Raw genomic sequence first — 18143 nt, 5'->3', positions numbered from 1 at the left:
CCTCTGGTGGTTCTGGACCAGGACCCGGTACCAGGTCCAGATGGTTGTTAGATTTTTATCCTCTGCCTTGTTTGTGTGTCGGATTATAATCCAATTATAATCCAATAACGGCGGCGGGATGATTGGTTCCCACCAGGTCCGATACGGGATCAGCTCTCCGTTACATAAACGGGTTCTGCGGCGCTGCTGCGTGCCGGCCCGGCCCGGCCCGGCCCGCTGCCTCTAAATCCACTTCAGGATTAATGTTCAATCAGAATCCCGCCGGGTCGGGGTGATGATCCGCTCGGCGCCGCCGCGGCTCACACTGGGGAGGAGGTTCTGATTGGACCGGAGTACCATCCGAAGCTCTCTAGGGGGGAAGCTGATGTTCTCCAGAACCTTCAGAACCTTCAGAACCGGTCTCGCTCCTCAGGCTTCTTTAACTGTTTCCATGGTAACATCACCAGGCCTGCAGCGAGGAGCACAGCCGGGTTCTGATCCGGTTCCCTCCTGATCCGGTTCCCTCCTGATCCGGTTCCCCCTGATCCGGTTCCCTCCTGATCCGGTTCCCTCCTGATCCGGTTCCGTCCTGATCCGGTTCCGTCCTGATCCGGTTCCCTCCTGATCCGGTTCCGTCCTGATCCGGTTCCCTCCTGATCCGGTTCCCTCCTGATCCGGTTCCCTCCTGATCCGGTTCCGTCCTGATCCGGTTCCGTCCTGACCGGTTCCCTCCTGATCCGGTTCCGTCCTGATCCGGTTCCGTCCTGATCCGGTTCCCTCCTGATCCGGTTCCCTCCTGATCCGGTTCCGTCCTGATCCGGTTCCCTCTCTGTCCCTGGGAACCGCCTGGACGTCCATGTGGACGCTCATCCGGACCCGGTGGCTCTTATCTGGGACGGACCCGGCCGGCGCCGAGGTGAAGGACATCACACACCTGATACCTGCTGCAGCCATGGAGACGGTCGCAGCGTCTCGTGTCCATAAACCTGCAGCAGAGACACCGTGTCCAGGGTCCGGCTTCGTCCACAGAAAATCTCCACCAGTCCAGAAGATTTCTAATCTGAATCTCCTGGAAATGTTTCAGACCCAAAGCAGGAGATTCTGGTTGTAAATCTCACCATCATCTGCGTAGAGCAGCAGGTCAGCATAAAGATCTGGACCTGGAACCAAAACAAAGACAGAACTGACTGAAACAAACCCGTCTAACTCCCGACAGTACAACAGGAAGTGGTTTTCTGGTCCCGCTGCTTCGTCAACTTCCTGTAATTTAAATCTGGTTCCATCACGTTTCTCCCTCAGGAGCTTCTGGAGACGACCTGCCGCCTTGGCGTCGCCTCAACGCCAAAGGGATCCAGAAAGGTGACAGGTGTCCATCTACATGGCCAACGTTTTCTTCCACAGCTGGATGGCTATAGAACGAGATTTCAGAACCAAGAGACCAAATCCAGGAGAGTTGACCCGGTTAGTCCCAGAATCTGATCCCTTCTGAGTGAACAAACTGATGGTAAGAACCATGTGATCAAAATAAGCAATTAATGATGTCAGGAAGTCACGGCTTTGACAGTTGGGTGGTGGTGTGACGAGGGGGGCGTGGCTGTCACTGGTCTGAATGGGAGCCAAACTGGCTGGTTTTTCTATGAATGAGGAAACGGGTGCGCCGGGAGTGGTCATAATTATTGACTGTGCTATAATGTCGTTTTTATTGTTGGCACCATTGTATGGTTTGGCCGCCTGGTCAGCAGGTGTCAGACCTGTAAGTCTGAAGTTGTGACAGATAAAGTGGAATAAATCGATGATTGCAGTATCAAAGAAGCGGCCGGGAGTAAATTGAAGCACGTCTGACAGCTCAAAGTTCACCGAGTCAACCCAGTGAGGTCTTCTTCATCACCGTTTTGCCGCACAACTGATGATCCTCATAGCTTTACAGCAGGGGTCTCAAACTCCAGTCCTGGAGGGCCAGAGGGCCTGGAGTTTGTAGATGAGCCTCAGGTACAAAATGCTGGAATGAAATGGCTTAACTGCCTCCTCCTTGTGTAGATCAATTCTCCAGAACCTTAATGATCTATTATTTTATTGAGGTGCAGCAGAGACACATCTAAACGTTGCAGGACTTCGGCCCTCCAGGACTGGATGTTGACACCCCTGATTTACAGCATCTTCCAGGTCCAAAGGTTCTTCCTGAACCCAACCGCCTGAAAACAAACAGAACCTTCAGAAATCTGGATGTTCATTAACGAGTCTTTATTGACTCCTGGTCCAACCACAAACTGATCTAATTACCTTCATCCTGTCCAACTGCATCTTTAGGTGTCTCTAAATACTGGACATGTTTCCACAGCAGATCCTCATCAGAGCTGAAATTCTTTCCAATAAAACAAAAAGACCTGGTACCGGTTCCACAGCGTGGTGGTGGAGGGACGCTGCCCCCTGGTGGACACCTGGTGGCTAACTACATATTTTGTTAGCATGTTTATATCATAGCTGATATGAAGCCTGATCCAAACTGGCAACCCAAATTAATAAAATGATGAAATAATATTGAGGACAAAACATTGTTTTATAAAATATATCAACGTTTTCCTGCACAATCCCAACAAACGTTTCTAATGTTGAAAAAATAAACAGTTTTCTCATTATAATACTCATTAATTATGAATCTGTTTATTATCACACTTATACTTGAGATGTGTGTCATATGAGTGTCTATCAGACATTATAGCAATAATGAATAAAGCCTAGCTTATAGCTTAAGCTAGCCTAGCTTGACTCAGAAATGCTGACTAGAAAAAAATCCCCACATCGTTTTAGCGCCCCCTGTGGGCTGCATGCAGTACATCACCTTTTGCACCACTAACTGCAGATTCGCAGCATCACAGAACCAGTCAGAGGGACTTCCTCCCAGTTCTCCCAGTTTCTGATCTCAGAAGAACCTTCCTGCTGTCTCTGGAGGTCAGAGGTCATGGAGGTCCGTTAGCTCCTTCCACATCTGGTTCTGGTCCTGGAAGCCGACCCGACATTAAATCCTACTGATTGGAACGATGAGCAGCAGAACATCTGCAGCTCAGCGGACAATTAACAACCAAGCAACCCCACTGCCCCCTCCCCACTGCCCCCTCCCCACTGCCCCCTCCCCACTGCCCCCACCTCACTGCCCCTCCCCACTGCCCCCTCCTCACTGCCCCCTCCCCACTGCCCCCACCTCACTGCCCCCTCCCCACTGCCCCCTCCTCACTGCCCCCTCCCCACTGCCCCCACCTCACTGCCCCCTCCCCACTGCCCCCTCCTCACTGCCCCCTCCCCACTGCCCCTCCCCACTGCCCCCTCCTCACTGCCCCCTCCCCACTGCCCCCTCCTCACTGCCCCCTCCCCACTGCCCCCACCTCACTGCCCCCACCTCACTTAGCTTAAAAGATTCTTAGTTAGAGATTTTGCTGCCCCCTGCTGGTCATTCAGCGCAGCTTCAAGTCACACGGACCGAACTGAGAGGTTCTGATGGGTCCAGTTGGGCCCAGTTTAAGATTAACCTGAACTTTGATCCTCCGTCTAAATGGAAAGCTGCAAACGTTCAAGAGTTTAATTATTTCATAAAGATTAGAAATAAGTAACTTAACGGCTAATCAAATCCACAACAGATGATTTAAATAAATCAAAGAAGAAAAAGCATCAACTTGTCAGCCGTAAACCTAAACATCAAACCGAGTCTCCTGAAACAATTTGGATATTTTATGAATGTCTTTCAAAATAAACTCATACAAGACTTTTAACCTCCTGTGTGTGTGTGTGTGTGTGTGTGTGTGTGTGTGTGTGTGTGTGTGTTGACCTGCTCTGTCCTGTTGGCCTTCGTGGTTCTGAAGGACGATGTGACCTATGACCTCCCTGCCCCCTTCCTAGCCACACCCCTGTCAGCTGAAGGTTCTGACCCGATTCACAATCCTTCACCGGATTTTAGATTTAGACAAAGTGGGCTGAATAGCTCCTCCCATTGCACACTGACCCCGCCCACTCCGCGTTAGCCCCGCCCATTCCATCTCTCGTCTCTCAGGTGAAGCACCTGCCGGAAACTCGATCTGGGAAGATCAGGAGGCGGATCCTCCAGAAGGCGATGCGTGGACTCTGGACTGTCCGTCCGTCGTCAAGGAGATCTTGGAGGTCTACGAGCGTCACAGGAAGCAGAGAGAAGAAGAAGAAGAAGAAGAAGTGATGGACAGATGATCTGAATCCTGACGTCATCTGATCAGATGTTTCAGGTTTAAATAAAGTTTGATTCAAACAGATTTTGTTGGACCGGATCAGAACCGGTCCCAGTTCAGTCCCTGCTTCTTCCTCCAGTAATCTTCTCCAGAACATTTCCTCTGAGCTCCAGGTTCTGCTGGTTCTGGATCAGGACCCAGCAGAACCGGCTCCCTGCTGTTCCTCCAGCCTCCAGCAGGGAGCAGCAGAGCACAAACAGGCAGAAGTTAAAAGATCTGAAGAAGTTCTGGACGGGTTCTGATAGCAGAACCAGAACTCAGAGAAGACTTCAAATACTGCTGACCGATCCAGAACCTGCTGGGAGACGAAAATGATTAGAACCGGTCTGAACCGCCACCAGGACCCAACCAGAACCCGGATGTAAATGGATTCTTGTCTCATTTGGACCGAAGCAGCAGATATAGAATATATTTGAAATATCATAAAGTATTTTGTTTTTCACTTGGCAGTCTGGGGAGCGAAACTCTTTTCTATAAAACAACTTTCACTTTCTGACACGACTGATGAGAAATATTTCACTTTTTAGAAAAATTCTGATTTTCTTAGATGCATCATCTCATTGTGCCTTAAGATTCAGCTGTGCAACATTTCCCAGGATTTGGCATCAATTATTTCATTCCACGTTTGAGACGTTTTCTTCAGTTTTGTTGGAAATCATTGAGTTCAGCTCATCCTGATGTCTGGATCTCCTTCAGGAAGTTCTGATCCGATCCAGATCCAAGCTCTTCCCTCCATCAGCTTTAACGAACCTCCCTGTCAAAGCTAATCCCCCCAAAAACACAGCAGAACTTATGGAGCTAAATTAGTGTCACAAAGCAAACACGATTTGTCTGTGTGTAACGTGACTCATGAGAACGCAACGCTTAACATTCACTGAGAAACAAATAATTCTTCTGTTTTTGGTGAGACTTTCTTACCTGTGGGATTTGCAGGTGAGATGATGCGTTCAAGGTCGGTGGACATCCTGGAACATCTTGAGGAACCTGCAGGAGCAGCTGTGCAGATGGAGGGAAGCTAGGAGGCGGAGCTTCGTTTAAAATATTTTATTTTTTTTAAAATATACATCATTGTTTCAAACTGAGAAAATAAAACCAGTTTAACAGTCAGAGATTTCTCTGGAGCAGAAACCGCTGAGCTCAGCCAGGTGAGAGCAGCACCTGGAGGAAGCTGGCTTAAGTCCCCCGACCCCAGGTGACCCCAGGTGAGTCCAGGTGAGGGCCTCGGCTCCGAATGAGCTTCATTCAGCGTCAGAGTGGAGAAAAACACTGATGGCACCCAAACACATCAGGAGACGCCCAAACGCACCGCCTCACTTCATGCCAAGATTATATCAGGTTCTGATGGTTCTCCAGAATCTCCAAGAAGACCAGGTCAAAGGGAGACTATAAAATGATTCAAACTGAGTTCTGACCTGCAGAACCAGAAACTTCCCAACCCAAATCACTAACTGAAGTGGTTCTGATGGAACTCAGGTCAATCAATTCGGACGTGGCTGAACCGGATCATTCTGGTGCTGATCAGATGAATTTCAGTCTGATTGTTAATACATATATTAATCTGAGAAAACGTTCAAACGGATCTTTGACACACTGGTTCAACGAGGACAGGAAGGTTCTGGTTCCTGTTAGCGTTCCTCAGGGTCATGATCTCAGTCCTCTGTTGAGGTCAGTGGATCTGATAAGTCTCAGAACCAATCCAGAACCAAAGGTTGTGGTCCAGAAGGTTCTGATCCTTCATCAGATTGAATAATTAAATCTGAGTGATAATCAATAGGAGAAGTACAGACCATAATCAGAAGGTCAGAGGTCAAACAAATGGAGGGTGGGGGAGAGAAGGAATTATGAAGGTGAGCCTGGCTGGTTCTGTTCATTAGGAAGAGTTTTTAAAGATGGAGGAAGGACACATACACACACACACACACACACACACACACTCGTCTTCCAGCCTTGTGGGGCTCATGAGATACTAAGCACACGGTCAGGCGGGTCAATGTGTCTCTGTGAGGACCTGTAGCTGAAGTTCTGCTGGTTCTGGTTCTAACCCAGAAACAGTTCAGATTCAGACTGGACAGAACCTCCTGCATATGACCCGGTGGCTCAAAACCAACCCAAAACCTCAGAACCAGCAGAACCGAACAAGATGGAAAAGTGAATAATTCATCAGCAGCTGATTCTCTGCAGTAAAACCTGATTGGCTGGACCAGTTTTGTTTGGGTCAAAAGGTTCTGATTCCTGCCTCCAGAACCGATCCAGAACCCTAACTCAGCTCCGGTTCTGGTACTGGAACCGGTTCTATCCAGGTTCCAACCCAATAAGCTCTGATGGTGACTAAATCCAGATGGTTTGGACCAGAATTCAGCAGAACACAGACCAGACCTCAGAACTGAGCATCAGAAATTTCTGCTATCCTCAGACAGAAATGGGTCGGAGAGTTCTGAAGAACTCTCTGATCTGGGTTGCTGAGTTCTTCAGGATTACGAACCCGAACCTTCAGAGTGAACAGAGGTTCTGATCAGATCTGGACAGGAAACTGGACCCAAATGGTTGACGTGTGAAGTTGTTGAGACTGAAGAAGCAAACATTCAACCAGAATCAAAATAAACCAAATATTTCAGTTTTTATGAAAATAATTTCTGAACGTTCAGAACAGAAAAAGTTCTGGTGAGAGACGGAACATTCAGTAACGGATCCGGCCAGAACCGCTCATCAGAACATTCAGTGATCGGCTGGTTGGTCCGATGAGCCACAATCAGCACTGTGAGGAGGCGGGTCCACATTAGGACTGGCGCCGCAGAGGCCCAGCGCCGCTGGCTATGGAAGCCCTGAGGCACCAAAAACAGAGCTGTACTTCCTGCCGTCACCACCAGGAGGAGCTTTAGCCATGTTTTGGCACTAACAGGATGCCGTAGAAATCATAAAGCAAATCAAACTCAGTGGTGACCAATCAGAAAGTCAGATTTCAGAAGCAAAATGGTGATGACACATTCCAAGTGAGCTGGAGCTCTGTCCACTGCCCCGCCCCCTGTGAGACAATCAGTGTGTGAGGTGGAGGGGGTGGGGACAAACACCAGCCAATCACCTGCCTGATCACACGACAGGAAACCAGCAGCTACAGATATCAAAATAAAAGCCTTTAACTTGAGCCCAGCATCAAAACTCACAACCTCTGGGAAAGGAAGTGATGGAGGCACTGAGAATCTGAGGTGTCCAATTTGTTCTTTCAAAATAAGCATCTGTTTGGGGAAATGAGACATTTCTGGGTTTCCGACATTGATTCAGAACCACACTGATAATCAGGAACCGGGTAAGGCTGGACCTCAGGTCAAAGTTCACCTTCTAACACTGATGACGGTTTCCTGATGATGACGTCGCATCACAAAACAGGAAGTAAAATAAAAAACCGCTGGGTCACCCGGTGGAGCGGCTCTGGATCGCCAAATTAAAGGATGGCCAATTTTTCTGGATCCTGTCTGTTTGTGTAAACAGGAAGTGGACTCGATCGGCAGCGTACGTCAGGTATGGCTATTTTCTGGGCAGAGCCTGCGGCTAGGATCCCGCGGCGACGGTCAGTCCAGCAGCGTGCCTTGCTCCTGGGCTCGGGTCAGGCTGTCCTTGCGGTGCAGGTGGTGCACGCCCATCCTCTTGGGGCTCCTCATTGGCCGCTGTGGGCCAGGGATGGGGTCGAACTCCAGGAGGCGGGGCGAGATGGCGGGCAGCTCGCGTGGAAGAATGTCTCTCTCTTCGGCCGAGCTGTCGTCCTCCACAGTCGTCCCGTCTGTGGTCGTCACGGTGACGGCAGTGTCCGCGCTGCCGGTTTCGTCCTCCAGGTCCATCAGCAGCTCCGCCTCCTCTGGGCTGTTCCCGGCGCCGTAGCGCCTCCTGCCGGGCTGCGGTTCCGTGTCGGTATCCGTGTCCAGACTGGAGCCGCGGCTCGGCGTCCAGCTGCGTGCCGACGAGCCTTCCTCTCCGTCCGAGTACGCCGTCCTGTGGCGGTCTGAGCTGGCCCCTCCCCCAGCCGTCTGCCGCCGCCTCTGCAGCTCCTGTGCGGTCTGGCTGCTGAACGAGGTGCGGTGCATCACGGAACCCTCGCTAGAGGGCGCCATCTTCTCCACGAACATCCGCTGCCAGTTGGCAAGCAGATCCTCCTCGGAGCTGGCGGAGCTGCCCGGGACGCTCGGCGCCTGCAGGGTCATGTGATTAGAGGTCAGCATTAGCATTAGCCTGGGCCAGGAGACATGGACCAGCACCACAGAAGAAGAATGACCAACAGAACTTCTGGTTTTATCTATAGATTCTACAACTCTCCTTTTCAGGTTCTGTTAAAGATTGTGGAACATGTTTCCAGCCCATCCAACTGATGTAAAATAGCCACAGGACAACTGCAGCCAGGGTAACTAAAGTGCATGACATATAGTAGGATCTCTGCATCCTCCCATTTGTCCAGCTAAACACTTGATTTAAACAAAGCAGGAACTGCAGCCAGTGGGAAGCAAACCCCAGTCCTCCCATATTAAGGTCCAGGGTGGACAAAATGACATCCGGGAACAAAAAATGAAAAATTCTGGGGGGTAACCAAAGGTCACAGGGTCACGGGATGGTGGTCCCCAGAAAAATGCCATCCCGTAACCCTTACGCCCAGAGTTCAGAATTTTTAACACCCACAATGACCCCGTGACAGCCCGGTAAAGAGGGCAAAGTTCACCAAAAAAAAATAGAATTAATCCTCCCTTGTGTCCTCAGTTAGGGAAGTTCCACCAACTGCCACCAGGCGGCACTGGGATATGGAGGAGGCTTAAGATAGGACTATTGGGAGGACTTCTCACCGGGACATTGAGGATTTAATATGGGAATTTCGGGTGGACTGAATACGGACATGGGAGAGGATTTAACATCGGGTTGGGCTGACAATGGGAAATAGGGGATGATGACCCAACATGGGGAAACATGAGAGCATCCAGGAATCCAGGAGCATCAGGCACTTCATGGGGATATGTCAGTATTATTTTTAACAGGAAATCTGGGTATAAGGACATAAGGACTATGAACCCAGGGCACAGTGGCACAGTTAGTAGCACTGTTGCCTTGCAGCAAGAAGGTACTGGGTTCGATTCCCGGCCCGGGGTCTTTCTGCACGTAGTTTGCATGTTGTGTCTGTGCATGGTGGGTTCTCTCCCTAACCCAAAAAAAAGGACTGTCAGGTTAATTGGTCTTTCCAAATTCTCCCAAGAGGTGCGTGCGTGCGCGTGTGTGTGTGTGCGTGTGTGTGCGTGTGTGTGTGTGCGTGTGTGTGTGTGTGCGTGCGGTTGTTTGTCCTGTCTGTCTCTGTCCTGTGACGGACTGGCGACCTGTCCAGGGTGACCCCGCTTCTCTCCTGGAACGCAGCTGGAGAGGCACCAGCACCTCCCAACCCCAATAGGGACAAGGGCGATCAGAAGATGGATGGACTGGGATAGGGAACCTTCCTCCCACCCGGATGGGGGTCCGATTAGGTCTGGAGTTGCTACAGATCCTCGTTTGGTCTGATGCAGCTCCACGTTGGTCTAAACCGCTCCCTGGGGTTCTGGAGGTCCAACTGGGTCAAAACCAATCCTCAGAAGGTTACCATGGTACCTGAAGGTTCTGCATCCGTCAGACCAGCCGAGTAAAGTGACCAGAACCAGACCTCCATCATCAAGCCCGTGTTCTAACCTGATCTATGATTGGCCAGCTGTTGTTGGGCGGGGCTTACCTGCGGGGGGCTGCTGAAGGGGCTGGACTGAGCGGAGAGCGCCTCGCTCGCGGCGTCTCGTTGCGATGGCGGCGTGTGTTGGTCGGCTCCGCCCCCACCGCCGGACGAGGAGGAAGGGGCGGGGCTTCCGGGGCCGACCCGCTCGTCGTCGTTCTGGACGAGGCTCAGGGAGATGGCCTGCCTCGTGGCGTAGGTGCAGTTGGGTAGCGGCGAGTTCTTGGGGATCTTCACCTTGTCGTCAGACGAGAACTCGATGACCTTGCGACCCGGGTAGAGCGGGTGAGGCGGAGGCGGCGGTGGGTACGGGTTGAGCTTCTCGAAGGCCGGAGCCCCGCCCACCTCCTCTTCCAGGCTGTTCTGGCTGCGGCAGGAACCGTTGTGCTGCGGCGCCTCCCGGCCGGCGCCGTCATCCCGGGCCTCGGCGCCGGCCGGGTCCGTCATGTCCACGTGGACGAAGACGTCCCTCGGCCCGGCCGCGGCCGCAGCTGCTGGACTGGGCCGAGTTGAGAACCAGCGGCTCGGGTTTCTCCAGGACGCGGGCGATGACGGAGGTCGGCACGACGTCGGCGTGCGTCAGGCTCAGCGTGTCCGGGTCCTGGCCGCCGGGGGCGGGGCTTCGCTCCGGGAGGCTGGACTTCATGTGTTTGTTGAGCATTTCCTGCAGCTCCGAGGGCAGCTGGACAGGAAGGAGAAAAATAATCCACTCATAGAATAACAACAATAAGAGAAAACATAACAGTGAACATAAATGTGAGCAGTTTCCAGGAAGCTGAGGCTAATGGACAAGCTGCAGCCATTAACACCATCGATCGATTGATTGATCAATAGATCACTTCCTACAATAAATCCATTTCTTTTTATAGTTCTGGTTTTTTTTTTGATTTAATTGGCTGGACTCAGACATTCATCTCCATTTTCCACACCTATACTGTGTTTGAGATGAATGTCCAGGCTGCATCCTCCAGCTGTGACGGGGCGATGGGCTTAAAATAAAATCCCTATTGTGAATTATATATATTATTTTATTGCAGAAAGAAAATCTGTTCTTTCCAATCTTTGAACGTTTCTGATTGGCTAGAGCAAACGTCTAGCCAATCAGGACAGAGGAAGTTAGAAACCTTCATGGTTCCAAACTGCAGAACTTTAGCTGGATTATCATTCAGAGATTGATCCTCTGATCGATTCGCCTTTGGCTCAAACATGATGGATAAAATGGATCATCTATGAATCCCTACAGAACCAGAACTTGGGTGGTTCTCCAGAACCTGTTCTGGGTCCAGTCAGCAGCTTGTGGGTCTGGTGGTGAGGAAGATGACCCTGAACTCTTCATCGTGTTGTCAATGGCCGCCTTCAGTCAGGGCTCTGCCCACAGAATCACTGTTTATGGCAACCATTGCTGCAACAGTTGACCAGAGAACCTGACCAGAACCAGCGTTTAGCCGCTAGCTGTTAGCTGCTCCAGGACGCGGAGCAGCTAACAGCTATCTGTCCCTTCCTTTATAAATCTGCCTCCTCTGCGTCTCTGGATGAGATTCCTTCTGAACTCCTGGAAAGTCCAGGAAATTTCCCTTCTGGTTTTCAGATGTTTCCAGGAGATGTTTGGGAAAGCAGGACGACGTTTCGGAGGGTGGTAGACCCATGGTCTGCAACACGTTCTGTTTATTCCTGGTTGCTGTTATGAAGCAGATTACGGGACAGAATGAAGCTGCTGAGTCATTCAGAACCGCCTCCTGGTTCTGCTGGGACCCAGAACCGTCTCATGTACTTACGTCAGCAAACTTGTGGTTCCTGAAGTGGGACTTGTTGCATTTGAGCAGCTGAACGGCCAAGTTGCAGTCTTGCCTGTAGCGCTCCTGTACACACACACACACACACACACACACACACACACACACACACACACACACACACGGCCAGCTCGTCATCATGTGATGCAAAGGCACTGGGTTCTACATGGTTCTGCAGGAGAGGAGCTGCTTCTCTACACCAACTAAACAATAAACACTTAGGAGTCAAAAGAAAACAACCAAATCTGATGAAAACATGAGAACCAATAGAAACCCAGATTTAACCTCACAGCCAATAAGAGGCCAACGTGGTTTCCATGGAAACTGGTGACAGCGGGTTCTTACGTTGAGCTCCTCCAGGCGGTCGATGGTGTTTAGCATCCAGAAGTTTGTTGGTGAGCTCCACGATCTCCTGGTCCATCGTCTTTTTGTCCCTCTCCACCTTCCGCAGCTGCAAGCAGACGATGTTGGAGCCAATCAGAAGGCAGTGCTGTTAGTGGGCGGGCTTTGCGTGGACCAATACATTCAGATAATGTGGGAATAACAGGTCAGCTCCTCCCTCAAACGGCTCCTCTCAGATCCGAACACTTCCGTGGGAACGCTCCATTTTTCCCAGATCATTTGAATGCTGCGTTAGCGAGCAGCGCTGCCTCCTGCATGATGGGACGCAGCGCCACAAGATCAATACTATCTGATTGGATATTGATCAAGCATCAAAGCTGAAAAAAACTTGTTTAATAATCTGAATCTGCCCAAAGCAAACGAAGTTCAGCGAGAGCGCCGGCGGATCAGGACGTTCTGCGAAGACCAAGGATGACCTTTGGCCCCAAATTCTAACCTGGCATCTAATTCACAACTTCTCACTTCTGTCTGGTTACTGTAAAGGTAGCCTTTCTGTTAGCAAGCTGAGGCTAAGTTTATGATTAATATATGAACTTAATCCTAATCCCACTAGCTAATGATGAAGCTATGCTAAACATTAGCATGCTAAGATTACATTAACCCTGACAACAGCATGCCAGCATTAGGAAAAGATGAAATTAGCATACTAGGATCTTACCAACCGTAACATCAACATGCTAAAGCTAATGTTATGCAAATAGTAGCATGCTAAGATGTTAACAATGTCAGCATGTTAATTCTAAAGTAAGACTAATATTAGCATGCTATGATGCTAACACAAACATCAGGATGTTGTAGGTAAAGTTATGCTTACCTTTGCATGCTAAGATGGCAAGACTATTTTCAACATGCTAAATCTGGGTAATGTTAACATTTGCATGCTAAAGCTAAGCTAACATTAGTAGTAAGCATACAACAGCCAATACTAATATTGGAACGTTAAAGTCAGCCTGCTAACGCTGGGTTAATGCTAACATTAGCATACTAAGGCTAAGGCCTTAAAGCAGACCTACTTTTAGGAGTGTTTGATTTGAAACTGTTCAGGATAAAATGAATCCGTCTGGCAGAACCAGAACCGTCCTGACCCGTCCGACGAGCGACACGTTAGCAGTTCGTTTCACACCTGAAGCTGTTCAGGTGGAACTACAGAGATGGAGGAGAAGAACTCTGATCAAACACCAGGTCCTGATACAGGTCGGCCGGGTTAAAGTCCGACCCAGAAGGTTCTGAATCGTTCTGATATTTCAATGTTTGGCTCTTAAAGGCCGACTGAGGACACGTGGTGTTCAAAAAGAGAGGAAGAGGATGGAGGGATGAGGATGAATGAAACCCAACTGCATGAACCCATGTCTGACTGACGGCAGCCTGAGGAGGATGAGGATGAGATGAAGATGAGTCCATCAGAGCAGCGTGAGGAAAGAAGAGATGAAGAAGAGTGGTCAGACATCATCATCATCATCAGTTCAGCACAAACGTCACAGCAGAACCTTTTGATCCTGTCAGAACCGCCTGCTGTCAAAGCCAATCTTTGGATCCAGAACCGGCCTGAACTTGGCTCAGAGAAGGTTCTGTTTCACTACAGCTTCCCAGTTTGAGGAGAAGAATCTGGACCAGAACCTCTGGCTGTTCAGCCCGTTTCTGTTGTGACTCGAAGCCCGTCTGGACCGGATCAGAACCAGCAGCTGTTTCCGGCCACCAAGTGGTTCTGGTTTAAACGGGTCGACGCCAATGAACCCGCCCGGCCCAAACATGGCAGCTTCTGTAGCAAGACGCACCTGGAGGAAATCCCAGCAGAACCTCCTCCAGGTCCGGACCTGTCAGTCGAGGCTTTCCCAGCTGATCGATGCCCTCTGAGGATCAATGAGCTTCATTCATTACTAATGAGGTCAGCCAGGCAACCAATCAGGATGCTCACTACGCGCCCGTCAGTGGGACGCGACAGGAAGCCCAAACATGGCAGCGAAACGCTGACAGGATGGAGCGCCACCATCTGATGCCGCGCAGCATCAACGCATCAGAGCTTACCAGAGCGTGCAGTTTCTCCTCCAGGTCCTGATTGGCTCGCTGCGACGCCGTGTAGCTGTTCTGGAGTCTGCAGGGAGAGGTCAGAGGTTAGACACCATCAGCAGGTTCTACTGACCCTCTGACAGTAGAGGCCTGGGTCACAACACAACCAAGACCGGACCGAGTTCCAGTAGACGGATCCAACAACTAGAACCTCGTTAACTCAGCAGACCAGAGGATGAGGCAGCAGGACATAACCGCAACCAGGCTAATGCTAACCTACTGCTAACATCACCAGGCTAATGCTAACATCAATAAGATAACACTTATACAATCCTGACATTACCATTAACATTACCAGGAGAAGGCTAACATCACCTAGCTAACATAACATTAACATGCTACGTTAATAGCATAATGCTATTAACTTAGCTTTGTACAAAGGCTACACATGCTAGCACAATGCTAAAGTTGGGCTAGCCAGTGAACTTCAGTGTCCGATTCTCAGTTATATTAATATAAAATAACAACTATTTATTTCAATGTTCCTGTAAACAGCAGCTGATCAGGTGATGAAGACATTTTGACCTCTTCATCGTCGTCTTCCTCACCTGCGGAACTTGTCCCTCATCTTGTCCAGGTCGTCTCTGGTCCGGCTGAGCTCCGCCTCCATGTAGTGACGGCTGCCCTCAAACTCCGCCTCCATGGCCTCCATCTTGTGGGTGGAGCGTGACAGGCGGTGCCGCAGGTCCTCGTTCTGCTGCTGGAGAATTCTGGGTAAGGTGGCGGGACAGGAAGTGCTTTAGCAAGGTCAGGATGTTGGATACTTGTAAAGAAGGGACCAGACCAACTCACCTGATCCTGTCGGAGTCCGACAGCGCCTCCTGGAACGGAGCAGAAGCAGAATTAGGCTCAGCGGACCAACAAGCCATCCTCAGACCCACGCTCTCCGAACCACAGGCGGAGCGCCGGTCCGCTCCGATACCGACTACTGCAGTGGAACCCAAAGTGGGTCCTGGAGGGCCGGTTGCACCTGCATGTTTTAGTCTCCCTGGTGGCAGCAGGTCAATGTTCTCCTCAGGCCTCTAGCGAGCCACCATTGGATCCAGGTACGTTAAACCAGAGAGACTAAAACATGCAGGACGCCGGCCCTCAGGGACCCACTTTGGGCACCACTGGACTACTGGAATAGAACCGGGTCAGGGAGAACTGGAGTCAACATGAGGAGAAGAGACAGAAACTACTGGGACCAACTGGAGCCCACTGGGGCCGGCTGAAGCCGACTGGAACCGATCTGGAATTCCCAGAATTCCAGATGTTCTTTCAGTCAAATAATATCCGGTTCTGGAGAACCAGCTAGATCCCAGTCCAGAACCCGACAAGAAAGGGATCAGAAACCAGTTCAAAACATGATCCAAACTGGTCCAAAACCACAGAGAAATCCAAAGACAGAACTTTGTCAGAATCAGTAGAGATGTTTCTTCCTAGGCTCCATCCAGAGATCCTGCTTCGGACTGGTCCGGATCAGAACAAAACCCAAACTAGTTAAAACTAGCAAACTGGCACCAGTGAGAACCCAAACAGCAACCAGCAGGAACCCAGCCGTCTTCCAGTGTCCTGTGAACCTGTTTCTGGCTCCCAGCATGCAGCGGGGCATCACGGCTATCAGCCGGTACCAACCCGACCCGCTCAGAGAACCAAGCTGTAGACGAGGCCAGCAGCCAATCAGAGAGCAGTGCTGGAACAACCCAGGAACGGTTCCTCTGGAGACCCGGCCAGAAACCCAACAGAACCTGCTGAATCAGAACCTGAAGATCATCCCCATCATCATGTCCGGTCCTGGACCAACCAGGTGGAGAAAACAAACGCACCTCTTGCGCTGAGGGAGAGCAAGGAAGATGAAGGGTGGGACGTGAGGAAGAGGAGGCCGAGTGACCTGTGACCTACCTTGATGTGGGACAGCAGGGACAGATTGGACAGGGGGGGTCTGAGTTTCTGCCTGACCTCAGTCACCTTTCTAAGCTCCGCCCCACGGGTGATGTCACCGCACCCCGCCCTCGCCAGAGGCCGATTCCAGCCGTCGTGTGGCCTTATCGACGCCACCCAGCTGTCCCAGCGCCGGGTTCGGTCTGCTGACCGTTGGCTGGCGATGGGACGGCGGCCGTGTTGGTGGGCGGGGCCTCTGAGATCTTCTGGCGGCCTGCCGAGCTGCGTGAGGCGGGCGGGGCTTAAGACACGGCAAGTGATCTCATCCAGGAAGCTGGAGAACCGGACCTTCTCCTCCAGAACCTGCATCCTCCAGTTCCAGGCGGAAGAGGACGGGGCCAGCGACTGCAGCGAGGACGGCCGCCGATGCTCCGCCCCCCGCCGCCCGTCACCCAGCAGCTCCACCGACTTTGGCTTCCTGAGCGTGTCATAGGTCGGCTCCGCCCCCACGGCCACCGGCTGCTTCAGGATGCCTTTGGGGCGGCGGCACGGGCAGGGGCGGCCCGCTGGGTCCGGCTGGGTCGGTGCCGCACCGGGGAGCGCCTCCTGGAGGGGGCGTAGCTTGGGTGACCTGCCCTGCTCTGACTCGCGGCGTGGCGTTCAGGTCGGTGGGCGGAGCTCCTGAAGGGCGGCGCGGCGGCGGCACGTAGAGCTCCAGGCTGGACAGGCTGGAGACGTCCGGCTCGCTGTCGGAGGGGGGCGGGGCCGGCTCGCGCCACCGCGGGGGCAGGGTTACCTGGCTGAAGTCGGGCCGCGGGGCGGGCGGCGGCGAGGCGGGGGTCAGGCCGTGGCGCGTCTCGCGGTGCTGCGGCGGAGCTTTGCGGTACGGCTTCCTGGCCGGGCCGGCGCTTGCCATCCTGCCTGCTGGTTCCAGTCGGGTCTGCGGTCCTGCTGGGACAACGAGTCAAAGATCAGCTAGTCAGAGACACGATGGCGCCGCTCACCTGCCGACCGACCGCTCGCCACGAAACCCCGACCCGACTGCCCAGCGTCACGGCAACGGTCTGCCTCTGAGTGCAGGTCGATACTCGCCCGCCCCTCACAGCTGAGAGAGAGAGAGAGAGTGTGTGTGTGTGTGTGTGTGTGTGTGTGTGTGTGTGTGTGTGTGTGTCGGCCCCGGGCCAATCATCGATCAGCTCTTGTTTCCAGAACAGGAAGTGCAGCTGGATCGATCCGGACCGCGCCGGCACTCAGAGCCACTCAGTTATCAGCAGGTGTGTGATGATGTCATACAGGTGACATCATAAGCCAGGTCATCAGAACATTTCATGGGAGGACAAACTTGGATTAGGACAACTGGACTCATTCAGAACCACAGAACCAGAGGACAGGAAGGCCTGGACTGCAGCACAGAAACAAAAACCAGGACTGGACCAGAAACTCTGGACCGGACCGGTTCACCTGAATCGGTCCGGTCCAGGGTTAACGGTGCTGCTGCGGGGATCGGAGCCGTAATCGTGACTTTCCGCTCCATTTAGTCTGTCTGGGTCACGTGACCAGCAGCCAATCAGGGCATCGATCTGTGTGGCCCCGCCCGTCTGTCAGGACTTCTGGGTTTCTGCTTCCTGATCTTCCTCCAGGCGTTTCTACTCATTTTATATCTACATATTTTTCTAGACTTTTCTGGTTGTGGTGGTTTTTCCTGAAGCGGATCGGAAAACATTGTGGGTTTCTGGAGCTTCTGGTTGTTTTGTTCGTTTTGTTTCTGATTTTGGTCGGAATCTCTTCCAGATCTTTCTCCACCGTTTTTCTGCATATTCCAGATCTTGTTCAATCTAGAAGTTGGATCTGAATCATTAAAGACGTTTATTTGGTCCACAGATATCTGGGAAAAGAAAGATATGAAAAGAAAGGTCGATACTCGACCTTTCTTTTTCATCCAGACCAAAACTCTGCTTATAAAATATGATTATTTATAAATCTTCAGACTAAAGAGGAGATTTAAAAAACCGTCTGTCAGCGCTGACCGTTCCATTATCTGTACATAACATAATGTAAAAATAATAA

General features: G+C 51.5%; 1 protein-coding gene across 1 annotated transcript; it reads right to left on the bottom strand.

The window, feature by feature from the left end:
* Nucleotides 1–5258: 5258 nt before the first annotated feature.
* LOC129355109 (tight junction-associated protein 1-like) lies at nt 5259–16608 on the bottom strand. The gene is given in 10 exon segments (XM_055024664.1): nt 5259–8410; nt 9958–10419; nt 10421–10633; nt 11727–11810; nt 12090–12120; nt 12122–12195; nt 14172–14238; nt 14762–14923; nt 15006–15034; nt 16098–16608. Coding segments are annotated over 10 exon segments (2085 nt in total). The 5' UTR covers nt 16446–16608; the 3' UTR covers nt 5259–7795.
* Nucleotides 16609–18143: the final 1535 nt, after the last annotated feature.

The sequence above is a fragment of the Poeciliopsis prolifica genome, unplaced genomic scaffold, assembly GCF_027474105.1.
Source record: "Poeciliopsis prolifica strain line A6 unplaced genomic scaffold, Auburn_PproV2 SCAFFOLD124, whole genome shotgun sequence".
Taxonomy (NCBI): Eukaryota; Metazoa; Chordata; class Actinopteri; order Cyprinodontiformes; family Poeciliidae; genus Poeciliopsis; species Poeciliopsis prolifica.
This window is presented reverse-complemented; position numbering and strand designations above follow the sequence as displayed.